Source organism: Ictalurus furcatus, chromosome 7 (genome assembly GCF_023375685.1).
Source record: "Ictalurus furcatus strain D&B chromosome 7, Billie_1.0, whole genome shotgun sequence".
NCBI classification, from domain to species: Eukaryota; Metazoa; Chordata; class Actinopteri; order Siluriformes; family Ictaluridae; genus Ictalurus; species Ictalurus furcatus.
Window position 1 is genome coordinate 23262936 of NC_071261.1, and position 16066 is coordinate 23279001.

General features: G+C 38.8%; 1 protein-coding gene across 1 annotated transcript in view; it reads left to right on the plus strand.

The window, feature by feature from the left end:
* col4a6 (collagen, type IV, alpha 6) overlaps positions 1-16066 on the plus strand; it is an 83393-nt gene that overhangs the window by 52705 nt on the left and 14622 nt on the right. Inside the window, exons 5-24 of the mRNA XM_053629318.1 lie at positions 5542-5676; positions 5785-5829; positions 6135-6254; positions 6692-6748; positions 7202-7228; positions 7644-7706; positions 7844-7879; positions 8314-8355; positions 10225-10311; positions 11320-11364; positions 11661-11723; positions 11853-11897; positions 11980-12033; positions 12338-12407; positions 12504-12614; positions 12750-12905; positions 13842-13928; positions 14051-14208; positions 14368-14547; positions 14649-14832. Coding sequence (XP_053485293.1) covers positions 5542-5676; positions 5785-5829; positions 6135-6254; positions 6692-6748; positions 7202-7228; positions 7644-7706; positions 7844-7879; positions 8314-8355; positions 10225-10311; positions 11320-11364; positions 11661-11723; positions 11853-11897; positions 11980-12033; positions 12338-12407; positions 12504-12614; positions 12750-12905; positions 13842-13928; positions 14051-14208; positions 14368-14547; positions 14649-14832 — 1765 coding nt within the window. The remainder of the gene's footprint in view (positions 1-5541; positions 5677-5784; positions 5830-6134; positions 6255-6691; positions 6749-7201; positions 7229-7643; positions 7707-7843; positions 7880-8313; positions 8356-10224; positions 10312-11319; positions 11365-11660; positions 11724-11852; positions 11898-11979; positions 12034-12337; positions 12408-12503; positions 12615-12749; positions 12906-13841; positions 13929-14050; positions 14209-14367; positions 14548-14648; positions 14833-16066) is intronic.

Sequence of the window (16066 nt, forward strand, 5' to 3'; positions counted from 1 at the left end):
TGCTCTGCTTCAGTATGTCACAGTACATGTTGGCATTCATGGTTCCCTCAATGAACTGTAGCTCCCCAGTGCCGGCAGCACTCATGCAGCCCCAGACCATGACACTCCCACCACCATGCTTGACTGTAGGCAAGACACACTTGTCTTTGTACTCCTCACCTGGTTCCTGCCACACACGCTTGACACCATCTGAACCAAATAAGTTTATCTTGGTCTCATCAGACCACAGGTCATGGTTCCAGTAATCCATGTCCTTAGTCTTCTTGTCTTCAGCAAACTGTTTGCAGGCTTAATTGTGCATCATCTTTAGAAGATGCTTCCTTCTGGGACGACAGCCATGCAGACCAATTTGATGCAGTGTGCGGCGTATGGTCTGAGCACTGACAGGCTGACCCCCCACCCCTTCAACCTCTGCAGCAATGCTGGCAGCACTCATACGTCTATTTCCCAAAGACAACCTCTGGATATGACGCTGAGCATGTGCACTCAACTTCTTTGGTCAACCATGGCGAGACCTCTTCTGAGTGGAACTGTCCTGTTAAACCACTGTATGGTCTTTGCCACCGTGCTGCAGCTCAGTGTCAGGGTCTTCGCAATCTTCTAATAGCCTAGGCCATCTTTATGTAGAGCAACAATTCTTTTTTTCAGATCCTCAGAGAGTTCTTTGCCATGAGGTGCCATGTTGAACTTCCAGTGACCAGTATGAGGGAGTGTGAGAGCGATGACACCAAATTTAACACACCTGCTCCCCATTCACACCTGAGACCTTGTAACACTAACAAGTCACATGACACCGGGGAGGGAAAATGGCTAATTGGGCCAAATTTGGGCATTTTCACTTAGGGGTGTACTCACTTTTGTTACCAGTGGTTTAGACATTAATAGCTGTGTGTTGAGTTATTTTGAGGGGACAGCAAATTTACACTGTTATACAAGCTGTACACTTACTACTTTACATTGTAGCAAAGTGTCATTTCTTCAGTGTTGTCACATTAAAAGATAGAATCAAATATTTACAAAAATTTGAGGGGTGTACTCACTTTTGTGAGATACTGTATTTTCAGCTTGTCTTCACACAGGAATATTTTTGTACCTCTCCAACACACAGTTATGCCAAATCACAAAGCGTTTATTCAGTACATATGCTTACTACAAAGTATATAACATGTAGTTGTAAAAAAAAAATAATAATAAATGAGGTATATATGGAGTACAACAACATTTGAGATTTAACCACAGAAAAAAAGTATGAATCCAGTAATAGGCAATAAATTGTCATCTACTTAAATGGTATGTACTATAGACATTTATATTTCATTAGAATTGGATATGTTATTACACATTAATAACATCAAGATACAAGAGTGATTTGGGCAAAAAACTTTAAGAAACACGTTTCAAGAGACTTATATTAGCAACCAAATATGGAATGGGCAAAATAGTAGGATCTCAAACATTCACATATGGATTGATTATGAAAAATAATGAAAATTTGAATAGTGATATTAGCTCTGATGGTCCACATTTTGGAAATCATATTCGTCACATCATCGAGGTTTGTTATAATTAACCTATCAAAGTGAAAGAGAGAGCACACATTTTGGACATTGGATCTCATATTCAGAGTCAGGCTATGAGGTGGTAATTGTGGGTAATGCAGGGTTGCAGTGGATAGCTGTGACCAGGCTATCTCTTCTCTCCTGAGCTGTATGTCTGGAGGCTCAACTCGGCCCTCACTGGAACCAGCTGGCCCTTCAAATTACACATAACTCTGCCTCTCTTTAACAGCCATTAATTGTAGGGTCTGAGGCTTTTTAATCTGTGTGTGTGTGTGTGTGTGTGTGTGTGTGTGGCAGACATGAGTGACGGCTTTCCTCTGGACCTACACTCCCCCTCATACACACACTCTCCCTACCTTATTGTGGCCTTAAAAATGAGCTAACGATCAGCTCTCAGTCTCTTCCATTTTCCTATGGCTCAAAGAGTGACTCCCAACAGCAGTAAATAACCTTTCTTTTAGTGTTTGCCAGTGGTGCTTTGAGCACGAGATGTTTTCTGCAAAATTAAAATGCTGTATGGTGTCGCCCCCCTATGGCCGATAGTTAGCATTGCAGGTGATTTCTCCATTTTTAAAAGACTAGTCGGTTCACGGTTATTTCTTTAGACAGCTTTTAGAAAGCTGATTTTTCAAATATTTATTCTTATTAACTGTTAAAACAGAAACTGAGCTAAGTGTGATTTCAAGTGAATTTCAGGCTCTGATCAAGTTGTTGGATAGTTACATTCCCTAGCAAAACAGACATAAGTTGAATCAGTTTAGTTTGTAATCAGACACTGGCTTTTAAAAATGTCCTCAATGCTCCTGGACCACAGTCAAAAAGAAATTTTTAAATCCAACTTCTCCCTTGTTAGACTTTAAAATTCTATCATTTTAATTATGGTTGAACTTTGTGCAAAAAAGAAACAACTGTATTTCATTTAAGTTCAAGAAAGCCTGTAGTTTTCAGAATTTCATATGGTAGGAAATTTCTAAATTTCACCACGTGAAAGGTTTTTCTCAGGCCGCCACACATACATTCTCATTATATGTTAAAGCAATCTTAGATTTTAGATCGACTGTCCAATTACAACTGTCCACTGTGAATCAAAATATAACATCCGAAAATTCAGTTTTTAAATCTAGTCCTTTAGGATGGCGGCAGATATGGCATGATAAACATGACATTTTCCATAGTAATAGAAATGATAATTGGAGATTAGTATATGCCATGTGGCAGGTTAGTATTTACTTTGCCATTAACAACCATGTGAAATCAGGCAAGAAGTTCTGAGGTTGGTTTCAGTCATGACACAGACAGAGCTACGGTACATATAACAAGAGCCAATTAGAGTTACATGACACTCTTCTATCTTCAGGGCCATAATAACAGCATAATTATCTTAGCGATGTCTGGAAGACTCTTAAATCCAGGTGCTCAGATGTACCCTCTAGAGCACACACATGACCTCCCGCATTCCTTTTACTAGTATTCACTGTATTTTCGTGCTCTGCATAAATACTTATTAAGGCCTGAACCTCGTCGTTGGTCCATCGGTCGTATTTTTTAAGAAACTCCATCATGTTGATTCGAATCGCAATAAACAACTGTTACTGTAAGCACCGCAATAGACTTTTAAAAAGGGTAGTTAAAAAAATGCTCCGTGCACTCAACCAATCAGCATGTTCAGCGCCAAAGTCCCACACCCCAAAGGTCCTGAACGTTGAAAACGTATCACCTCCCATGTAGGGACTTTGCGAGGGCTAAATATTTAACCTGGAACTTAATTTAGACTCTGGTCCCTACGGTGGAAACACACCCAGTACCTCCAAAGGTCCCTAGTTCCTGGGGAAAGATCCTACGGTGGAAAAGTGGCAACTGAGACCCATTGCACACATTCACACACACTGTCAGTTGAGTGTGTAGCTGTGTGTGCCAGTGAGAAAGTAACATCCCTGTTTTAAATAGGTTTTCAAACACAGTATACAGTGTCCTCCACTTGTCACGTCACGGCAGTAAGGACGGATGCAGATGCAGAATATAAGTTCAAACGTTTTAATGAGGTACAAACAAAACAATAAACAAGACTTACAAGAACCAGGACTAGAAAACGTGAGCTCGATGGATAAACCAAAACAACGCAAGACCACCCGTGCAGTGCAGAACGTGACTATTTGTACATACGTGCTAATGAGACAAACGTGAATCAGGTGAACCAGACATATTTGCAGTGGCTGATGGGAATTGTAGTCTTAGTCTTTTTATGCAATTTACATAACACCACTTATATTGGCACCCTTGGTAAATAAGAGCAAAGAAGGCTGTGAAATATTGTCTTTATTGTTTAACCTTTTGATCTTTTGTTAAAAAAATGTTTTAATTTTTGTTAACAAAAATACTCTGCTCTCATGGATATCAAAAAATTGGAAACAAAACACAGGTTTATAAAAATATATATATCATTGTTAAGTATGGGTGTGCAACAATTATTGGCACCCTTTTAGTCAATACTTTGTGCTACCTTCCTTTGCCAAGATAACAGCTCTGAGTCTTCTCCTATAATGCCTGATGAGGTTGGAGAATACATGGTAAGGGATCTGAGACCATTCCTCCATACAGAATCTCTCCAGATCCTTCAGATTTCGAGGTCCATGCTGGTGGACTCTCCTCTTCAGTTCACCCCACAGGTTTTCTATGGGTTTCAAGTCAGGGGACTGGGATGGCCATGGCAGGATCTTGATTTGTTGGTCAGTAAACCATTTTTGTGTTGATTTTGATGTATGTTTTGGATCATTGTCCTGCTGGAAGATCTAACCTCAGCCTTTTTAAGCTTTCTGGCAGAGGCAGTCAGGTTTTCATTTAATATCTGTTGATATAATTCATAGTCCATGATGCCATGTATCCTAAGAAAATGTCCAGGTCCTCTGGCAGAAAAACAGCCTCAATACATTAAAGAGCCACCAACATATTTAACCGTGGGCATGAGGTACTTTTCCATATGGCTACCTCTCTGTGTGTGCCAAAACCATCTCTGGTGTTTATTGCCAAAAAGCTCAATTTTGGTTTAATCTGACCAAAGAACCTGATCCCATTTGAAGTTTCAGTAATATCTTGAAAACTGAATCGTTTGGATGAGAGTAGAGACTTTTTTCTTGAAACCCTTCCAAACAACTTGTGGTGATGTAGGTCACTTTGGATTGTAGTTTTGGAGACTTTCTGACCCCAAGACAGAACTAACTTTTGCAATTCACCAGCTGTGATCCTTGGAGATTTTTTGGCCACTCGAGCCATCCTCTTCACAGTGCGTTGAGACAATATGGACACACGTCCAATTCCAGGTTGATTCATAACATTTCCAGTTGACTGGAACTTCTTAATTATTGCCCTGATGGTGGAAATGGGCATTTTCAATTATTGTGCTATTTTCTTATAGCCACTTCTCATTTTGTGACGCTCAATAACCTTTTGCCACACATCACGGCTATATTCCTTGGTCTTGCTCATTGTTATGAATGACGAAGGGAATTTGGCCAGTGTGTCACCTCATATTTATACCCCTGTGAAACAGGAAGTCATGGTTGAAAAATTTCCTGTTCCTAGTCACCCAGGTTTACTAAAAAATGTAAAATACCAAGGGGAATATATTTCAAATATATCTTTCTGATATGAATTCATAGGGTTACCAATAATTGTTGCACATCTATATTTAACAAAGTTATATATATATATATATATATATATATATATATATATATATATATATATATTTATAAACCTGTATTGTGTTTGCAATTGTTTGATATCCATGAGAGCAGAGTATTTTTGTGACTTTTATGAATGAAATAGCAAAAGGTTAAACAATAACACATTTTTTTACAGCCTTCTTTGCTCATAACTACCAACGGTGCCAATATTAGGGGAGGGCACTATATGTACCATTTAACAGCATAAGGCCACAATGAATATTTACTCTGTTCTTATGTGTCTCTTTTTTTTATGTCAGGGTCAGCCTGGGCCTTTAGGACCATCTGGCCCCACTGGACCTGATGGCTTTATTGGGGCCCCAGGGCCTATTGGACCTAAAGGAGAAAGAGGGCATGGCGGGCAATCAGGACCATCTGGACCCAAAGGGGACAAGGTAAAGTTATATCGTTATCATATACATTGTTAAAAAAAAAGGCAGTTGAGTACAGGTGCTGTATGTAGAAGTCTGTTCAGTACGAATTTTTGTCCCTGTATTCAACAGGGTCCAGTGGGTGTTCCCGGTTTTCCAGGTCTCGATGGTATTCCTGTAAGTAACAAGTTCTCCCATTTAATCAAAATAGCTAAAATTCACTAGCTTCTTAGTGGCTTGGGAAGTTTTGCTGACCTGGAATTTGGCACTCAATCTGCTCTATTTCAAATAAATTTCACAGATTTTTTTTATTGTAAATCATTTGACTGCAACAAAATATCACAAAACTAATGCAATATCTGTTGAGTAACCACCTTCTTTCAATCAGAATCTGCTACACTGATAATCATCACTAGTGATATTTCTTAATAGTGGCAGCAGTTCTAAGGTCTAACATTTGGTTTAATGTAACGTTGAAACAGGGTCATCCAGGCCAGGAGGGACCACAGGGACTGCCAGGAGCAGATGGTTGTAATGGCACACGAGGTGACCCTGGTTTCCCCAGCGGATTTCCTGGTAGACCTGGTAACCCTGGATCTCAGGTAAGTATGTAGAACAATAAGCATTAAGGACTTGTTGTTATTTAGAGACATGAATGGCCAAACATACATCAAACTGTATTACAAAATACCGTCACAAAGTGTACATTATGTTGTCCATTTTGTTAAGTGGATAATAGATCAGAAGTGTCATTTCAGTTAATAAGGATAATGCTGGCAAGGAATTCCCAATAGATTATTTCTAACACTAACTCTATGGATCCTTCTGAAACCACACTGATGGTTGACACTAAAGTGTAAAGAATATTATTGAAGAACATGTGTAACACTTGTTAAACATTCAATAGCAATGATCATGGTTTTGCAACATGCTGGATAGAAACAAATCAACTCATTGCTACATCTCCATTTCCCCCCTGATGAGTCACTATGCACTATATAACATCACATGACAGTCTTGATATTTTTCTTTGTATTAGGGATTACGTGGTGTCAAAGGGCAAAAAGGAGAACCACGGTTCATTTCTACAACCTCGGTAACTCAGCACCTTACTGTGGACTTCTGATTTTACTGACACACTGTTAATGTAACAGTTCATTAAACTTAATATCTGAAGGCAGCTGTGTTAATTATTGTGATCACAAGCCAGTGAAATGCACATACACACACATTACACACAGACACTGTCCCTGTAGCCCAAGGTAACACAATTTTGCATTGTAAAGAGCAGAGACCCAAGCCATCATTTTATTGCCTGACATGGTGAAACTCTCATATATTCTCTCCTTTCCATGAGTGAGCAAACAGTGCTTTTTTAAAGCTATTTTATGGGGATATACTGTACAGTATTTGTTTGCCTAGTGCATACAGTTCCATAGTATATTAGAGAACCAGTTTCAACTTTGTTCTAACTCATATTTGCAATTCACAACAACTATCTTAGTCTATCCTTCTTTCTCTTTTTGTATGTTTCTCTTTATCTCTTTAGGTTCCTGTTGGTCCTGTTGGTGAACGTGTAAGAGTTTGATTACATATGCTGACATTTAATACAAATTGCTTCTTCTTTTTTTTGTCATCACAGCATTTTTCAGTTTAGTTATCCAACAGGTTCCATATAAATTTTGATCTTTTGCTGTATTAAATGGCAGGATTACAAGAAAGGGTAACTCAACACCTTACTGGGCTACGAAGTCGTTCACACACCCCAGAATTTACACTATAACTCACCTTTTCTTATATCCAATATTTTCTGCTACATGGAAACCATTCATATGGTAGTGCTTAGTTTAGTGAACACAGAAAGGAACCTAATCATCAAACAGTAATGGAGGAAAATAAAGCACAATAAGGAAATCACTGCCACATCTCAACTCACTGTGTTAGAGGCAGAGGAAACCACTTACATCTGCCCAACATGGTTTGTCCTCTAGGGTTTTCCTGGTCCAGTCGGCCTCCCGGGTCCCGTTGGCCCCATCGGTTTACCTGGATACCCTGTATGTATCCTACTTCAAAGTGTGTGTTTGTTATATACCCTGAATGCTCATACCACATCCTAGTAAATAAAAACAAAAAAATGGAGGTCCCATGTAATAATATCTACCAACACATCCTTTTATTTTTCTCTCTTTAGGGACGTCCTGGTCCTCCAGGTCCTCCTGGGCTAATTGTAAGTTGCAATCTGGCATGTACTGCAGCATTTTAAAGTTGATGTAGGTGAAGATGAAATTTATGATGATAAATCTTATCTAAATTACAGAAAACTAATTTTATATTAAATTACAGACATCAGGGTCTTGACATTTGATTGGATAGTGTTCGGCATTCTCATAGTTTTACCTTGTCTGAGTAGCTTCTCAAGAAGCGTTTGCATAAATTCAGGTGCTTTGAGATGCTGTAAGTAGCAGGCAACATATTTAAATACTGCAGAACATTTCTGATACATACTATGAACAAAGTAAAAAGATAACACAGGATTGCATTTTATTTGTAATTAATGCTACTCTCTCTCTACTGTTTCATGGATGTTAGATTGTGGAAAGGATGTGGCCTCTAAAAGAGTTTGATCTACTGAATTGTCAACATTTCTGCTTTATTTTATAGGGACACCGTGGTCAGGGTTATGAAGGAGAGAAAGGAGAGAAGGTATTTCAATTTCTCCATGTCAATTCATTCTCTAATCCCATGTAAAACCACAGTATTTCTGTATTTCATAAACTAAATATTAAATACTAAATGTTCCTCAGTAATCTGTATACGACAATATATACTATATATAGATATGTAAATGGTAAATGGCGCACTTATATGGCGCTTTACACTATGTCTCATTCACCCATTCACACACACACTAACACACCAGTGGTAGCAGAGTTGCCATGCAAGGCGCTAGCTTGCCATCGGGAGCAACTTGAGGTTCAGTGTCTTGCCCAAGGACACTTCGGCATGTAGAGTCATGTGGGCCGGGAATCGAACAACCAACCCTACGATTAGTGGACAACCCACCTGAGCCACAGCTGCCCACTAAATTGCCCTCCACTAATATTGTCACCCTTGGTAAATATGAGTAAAGAAAGCCTTAAAAAATTGTCTTTATTGTTTAATCTTTTGATCTCTTGTTCACAGAATTCACAAATATACTCTGCTCATATTTACCAAGGGTGCCAATATTATTGTGGGGCACTGTAGATCTGTGTAATGTGTGTTGAAAATAGAGGTAAGCATTTCACATATACCGGGTGGCCTGATTTGACAAATGAGTTCAGCAGGCAGTTTAGTTAGGTAGTTTTAGTTATAACTGAGCTCCCAAGTCAGCTTTTTCATGTCATCACCTGAAGAAAACATTAGTTGGTCAGGTGTGTTTATGTCCATTTGGTATTTGATCTGTGTACTTAACCCCTAAATATCTTTGGTTGTTAGTTACTTGTGATCTGTTTATCACCTCTACCTTCAGCAAGCTGATATTCCTCATACTCCAAAATTATTGTGAAAATTATTTCTGATTTCTCAGGTCACTGACAAAACAATGACGCTGAATTAGTTGCAAAACCCATGTAATAATTAGCTAAATCTGTTTGACAGCACCTAGTGACAAAAAAATCTAAGTATAAAAAAACATTATTTGTCTATATTTTATGGTTAGTCAAATATTTTATAAGTTTTACACTGTCATGGCAATCGATGTGTGTTATATGTTGTATGTTGGGTTAATATTGACCCAAGTGCCAAGCATTAAGGGTTAAGGGATAATTAGTGCCAATAAGAGTATGAAAGTGAAGAAAGTCAATGTCACGCTAAGAGACAACATTAGCATTCATTCCTCATGTAACTTTCCTCATGTAACTTTTTTTTAATTTAGTTAAGCTAAGACAACATTATGTTACTCATTAAATCTCTTGCATGCTGGAATGGAGCCATTTTCCTCCCTGAACCTCTCCCACCGTACACTAATCCACCTTTATTTTATTTGCCAGTCTCTTATATAAATTATGTTTCCTCATACAGAGATGGAAACTCAAGTCTGCGACTTGGACTCAAGTCACACTTAAGTCACAAAACAAATGACTTGTGACTTGACTTGGACTCATGAACAACTGACTTGACTTGACTTGACTTGGACTTGAAGACAGACACTATGAAATACCCAAGTCATTTTGGTTTGATATTTGCAGTTACGTTCTCTCTTTAATACCCTACATGACGGCATCAAACACCACATTTTTCTATTCATTCCTCATTCATTCCCTATCAGTATGTGCTGCAGCGGCAAATATTACAATTCACCTCTAAACACAACAAGCCAGCATTATTATATACACGCGTGACGCATCTGAAGGTGCATGTTCATCACCCATTGGAAAAGATACAGAGAGAGAGCTATTTAGCCAACAAAGTCTTTGCAGTCACACTTTCTCTTCCTCAGCTTGTTGCATTCTTTCCGTTTCTCTCTCTTCACCCTCTCCTTCACACACTCTCTGGCTCTAATGTGTGCTCTGTGTTTGTTGTGGGTCTCAGGGCGATGCGGGTCTGCCGGGACTCAGGGGTGCTCCAGCTGCTCTGTTAGGATCACCAGCTATAAGCACAATCAGCAAAGGAGAGAAGGTAACACACACGGGATAGTGATGCCAGCCCAGGGAGGGGCTCTGCCAGGGTGAGAGTGATACGTTATGGAGAAAAGATGGCCAGAGCTACAACTGAATCCTCGGCCACTGAGCTACTGATCAATTATTGGCTATAGATTAACGTTAACATAACACAAAGTATTTAAGAAATACAGTTCATCAATCCAAGCCTTGGTTACTCTCCTTGTCTTCGTGGAACTCCATCTCAGCCTGGCCTCCCCCCACCCCGCGAAGGGTCACAGCTTTTAAAACTCTACATCATACCGACACCCCTAAAACCCTCACCACAAAACCAACTCGCCCCGTCGTCTCCGCATACATCCAGCCATCCTTCCATCCTGTCCTGTATAAAAACTCTCTCTTCCTTGGTTACCGCATCCAGGGAGACGTGGGCCTGCCCTGCGACTCAGGCCCACTGGTAAATGGAGTTGTGGAGTTTGTTGGAGTTCCAAAAGGAGATAAAGGAACTCAGGTTTATGCGATGACGCTGCTCAGACAGATCAAGTGGCCAAGGATGTGATGGAGCCAGGGAACACCCTCTTCCAACAGTCCCGTCTACTTCTGCATACGTTTTCCCTATCACTCATTACACTAAACCCCTCCGAGGCTTTAACACTAGCCCACTTCACCCACTAATTACTGATGTTCATGTTAAAGATGTTATCGTATTTGTTTCTGTTCTATCATTAGCAATAGGATTAACAGTTTTATCAGTTATGATGGGTTTTTTTTTTTGAAGATTTTGTGGGGATATTAATCATCTTACATGTTTATTTTACAAAGTGCACTCTAGTATATTTCAATTCTTTCCAGCTGAATAGTTTAGCTATTTAAAAAATTATATATTTAAAACACTTTTTAGTAAATAGTGTAATAGTTCTCAGAATACTTGTATTTTTTTGTATTTTGGCATATGGGCTGATCACTTTATTCACACCCTTACACCCTTGTCCCTTCTCACTACTTTGTCTCTCTGTCTGTTGATCAGGGTGATATTGGCCCTCCTGGTGCTACAGGACCACAAGGACCCCGAGTAAGTAACCGATTACAGTCCATATTTTCTTTATTTAAACTCTGTGATCTCTTCTGGCTAAGATGTCTTGCTTGTTTATCATTGCAATTTAAGATTACAGTGATTTACAACTTATGTGTAACAGGAAATGGTCAATAATATACATACAGTACAGTATATTATGTAACTTTTATTTACTGTTCTATAAATTTTGCACATATATGGGAAGCTCAGTGGCTTGTTTGAAAAGAAGGTTTGGCACTAATGACAGCATGCCACATCCTATACACCAAAATTCTCATTCTCCCCATTTCCAGGGCCCATATGGCTACAAAGGGGAACGTGGAGAGAAGGGAATTCTTGGATTACCTGGTGCGAGGGTAAGTTTCGTTCTAGTGTCTCTAGGTAATAAAGTATTTTCTTAACTGATAATGTCTGATATCTTGAATGATAGGTAAATGCACAGTTGGTTGAGTGTTTACTGTCAGCTTAATTATTTCATTTTGTAGGGTCCTCCTGGTTTTAATGGACCGCTGGGAGAAGATGGCCTAAAGGTAAGACTTAGCAATGCCTACACTTCAACTGTGCAATTGATACTTCACCAGTGGAAAATAATCATTGCTATTTTTATCATAGGGGTATCGTGGGAGCCCTGGTCTCTTTGGATTATCAGGAGCTCCAGGCCCTAAAGTGAGTATGAAGTAAGGTGTAGTTGAGGTTAGAGAAAGATAAAACCTACAAATTTTAAAGTGATTAAAAAGAGGAAAAGAGAAGAGAAGGAGGTTTTTTCATGACTTCAGGCAAAATGAACCAAAGACCCACAAAAGTCTTTCTTTTGGGAAGGACAATTTTGGGTTGTTTTAAACTGTGCAGTTCATAATGTTTGAATGAACAATGTAAGAATGAATACAACATTTCTGTACAGCAAAGTGCAGAATCTACATAAGTGTGGCATGTTGAGGTTAAATACTGTCCCTTGGTCATTTCTTTGTAGGGTTACAGGGGAGAATCAGGGCCACCAGGGCCAACTATCTTTATTGGTGAACAAGAATCATTTGTACAAGGTAACTGCTATTTCTCGCTAGCACTTCTATTCATGCATTAATGTTTAGATGCAGTAAAACTTGTTAATAAGGCACCTCTTCTGAATTCATGTACAGGTCCTCTAGGTGATCCTGGTTTTGATGGCCTTCCAGGCCCAACTGGAGATGCAGGTTTACCAGGACGTCCTGGACCTCCAGGTGACCCTGGATCTTCATCCTTCCAAACAGGTGACAGTGATATAATGCCATGTACAGAGATATCACAATTAAACTAAACATGGAGGTCCAGTCACATGTAGACATTATCACATATCTTTTATTTTCATGCAGTATAACTTACTGTAAATTTATGTCTTCCTTCAGGTACTCCAGGCTTTCCTGGCTTCCCTGGTATTAGTGGACCTAAGGGAGAGAAGGGAGACGCAGGTCAACCAAGCTTCAGCCCTGTCGGTTTGCCTGGAGACAGAGGGTTACCTGGACCTCCAGGTCCACCTGGACCTCGAGGCATAACTGAAACAAGTAAGATTTTTTTTTGACTGATAGATTTCCTTTTCCCGTTTTTGAAGTAGAGTTTTTAAGCAGCACTAGGCAAACTTTATGTGTTTATGTCAGCTATAAAGTCTAATGTGTCTAATTTTAATGTGTTTAGCTATATTTTAGGGATGGAGGATATCTAAATAAATAATGCAATTATTAAATTAAATATGTCATACATATTTCATAATTTACTTGCTAAATATGAATTATGGCATTCTATAAATTTTCAGATCAGTTGTGTTATTTTAGATTTAGATCCACAAGCATGGGTGGACATTGCTATGAAGAATTTTAGGTGTCAAAGTGACATTAATATTACACACACTGATTGTTTTTTTCCCCTGTTGGTAAAGATGAAATGGTTGGCCCATGCTTTGTGGTGACTAAAGGTCAAATAATACAAGGTAGTCTGTTTTTAGTGGTCATGTTGCATATTAATAATGCAAAAAAAACTGCCCAGTAAAACATTGTTTCTCATTATGACCAAAAAGTATATAGATGATCAACCATAAATATACAGATGATCTCATAAACAATCTATATTCTTATTCACAAAACATGCTTCATTGAGTGTCTACCTCATGCATGGAAACTGAAATAGGTAGGACACCTTTGTTAAAGCATGGCTTGATATGTTTTAAGACATACAGACTTCCATCTCTGAGTCAATGGAAAGAGATACTTTCATTGGATAGGTCTACATAAATCTTGCTTTATGTATATACCTTACAACTATGGTGTTGCTAACTAACATTTCCAACATATAATTGAAAAAAAATGAACATTTGGGTTCTATACAGACATTTGACCTCTGAACTTAATAAAATTTCAAAAGACATCATGATTATGACAAAGTTTAACACATGGGATAATTTTTTATTTTGCCAAATCAACAAATGTTGCCTTGCCACTGGTCAGCTCTGATTCCTGGGGACAAGACTGGAACACCAGGTGTAAAAGGCAGCAGAGGTCAACTGGGAGCTAAAGGTTTTAAAGGAGCCAAAGGTAAGGAATCTTGTACTTAACAAGTCCACAGACATGCTTGGAAAAGAACTTGGATTGAGTCTAATGTCCTGGATATACATATTTACATGGGTTAAATTGTAGGTTGTCACTTTTTTTTGTAGGTGAAGTTGGACTTTGTGATTGCTTTGGTGAAGACATCTCTGGCAGAGAGGGCCCTCAAGGATTTCAAGGGCTCCCTGGTTTTGCGGGGCTCAGTGGGCGGAAAGGAGAGGTTGGTGACCCAGGACCTCCAGGACTCTATGGACCACAAGGGCCAAGTGTAAGTGACATGAACCAATAATGGCTATTGAATTTGGTAGAATATCATAAGGCATGAATCAAAGTCAAGTTAGAAAAAGGGTGCTGCAAATGTGAACTGCTCTTTAGAATTGCTACCATTCATGCCTAATGTTGCGCCTAACATTGTGCTTATTTTAAGGGTCGTCCTGGAGAGCGTGGCTTTACTGGGATTAAAGGAGAGAAAGGAAACCCTTATTATGCTGCTAGACGAGGACAGAAGGGTGACATTGGTCAGCAAGGGCCTGCTGGTCCTACAGGTGGCATCGGCCAACCTGGAAGAAATGGAGCCGCTGGTTTTCCTGGTGCACCAGGACCACCGGTAAGTGGATAGTGTAGTGATCAGTCAAGTATCCAAACAGCTCTTCTTGCCAGTTAGACACAAAAGTTGTGTCTTTACTTTCTGTGTTTTTCTCCCTGTAGGGAGATGCTGGTTTTGGGGTGATTGGAGACAGAGGTTATCCTGGATCTCCTGGTTTGAAGGGTCGCCCTGGTGCACCCGGTGACCCTGGAATTGGCTACCCAGGCAGCGCTGGTGTTAGAGGATTTCCAGGCGACCCTGGTATCAGTGGGCTTCCAGGGATATCTGGACCTCCAGGACCACTAGGTAAGTTCTAAATAAACCGGATGGATGGATTTGCCTACATAGTGAACAGAAAACGCATGTCTTTGTATCTTTGTGAATGTTGATACAGATACAAAGTATACTATATGTATACATGGGATAAATTCATATACATATGTATACATGTATAAATATGCACATGCATGTCCATGTGTACATAACGAAGGTCTCTGTGTTTTTTTCATAAACAGATTCTGTTTGTCCACACACTAAATAATGAAACTCTCACTCAAATACGACTTTATACAATTCACCAGGAAGTGGAGAAGAGAACAGAAAAACTATCTCTTGATACATAATCTCTTGTAATTCGCTATATACTTCTCTCCTAAAATAGAAGCCTACTCTCTAATTAAATAAAAAACATTACCTCCATAAATCTTACACAGATTAAAAATAAGTAAAAGTAAAAATATCAAAATTTTTATTATAATTTTAATAATAATATCAACATTTCAAAATAAATTTATAACCCCAATTCCAAAAAAGTTGGGACACTGTGTAAAATGTAAATAAAAACAGAATGCAATGATTTCCGAATCTCATAAACCCATATGTTATTCATAATACAACATAGAAAACATATCAAATGTTTAAACTGAGGAAATGTGCCATTTTAAGGAAAAAATAAGGTAATTTTGAATTTGATGGCTGCAACACGTGTCAAAAAAGTTGGGACAGGGGCTGCAAAAGCCTGGAAAAGTAAGTGTTAAGAAGAATTAACAGAATTATTAAGAAGTCTAATGAAGTGCTTTGAAAAATGTATAAATAAAAAGAGTGGAGATGACTGTTATTTTGTTTTTACTCATTCCTCTTGGTTGATGTCTTTTTCCATTCAAATAAAAAAAGCATTTTTTGTCTTAGCAAATTCTGTGCTGCTTTACAGATCAATCCAAATCAATTAGGCACCAAAAAAAATGACTGTTAAAAATGACTGGGGTGGAGGGGAATGGGGGTAAATAATAATTAGCATCTTCTTTAATTGTATGTGTTTCTGTGTCCTTGTACATGCATATGTGCAGATTTCTTTTCTCATTCTGCTTATGCTAATATATTTTCCTACTTGATGGTTGAGCCATTGAGAGTTTGGGTGAACTAGCATCAAGAAAATTAACATTAAATTTCAACTAAAATTCCCTCACACTCAATCTCTCTCTGAATTGGAACTGTGCAGAAATGTGACTTTGCTATGCTTTAACAGAACATGCCTGGTTTA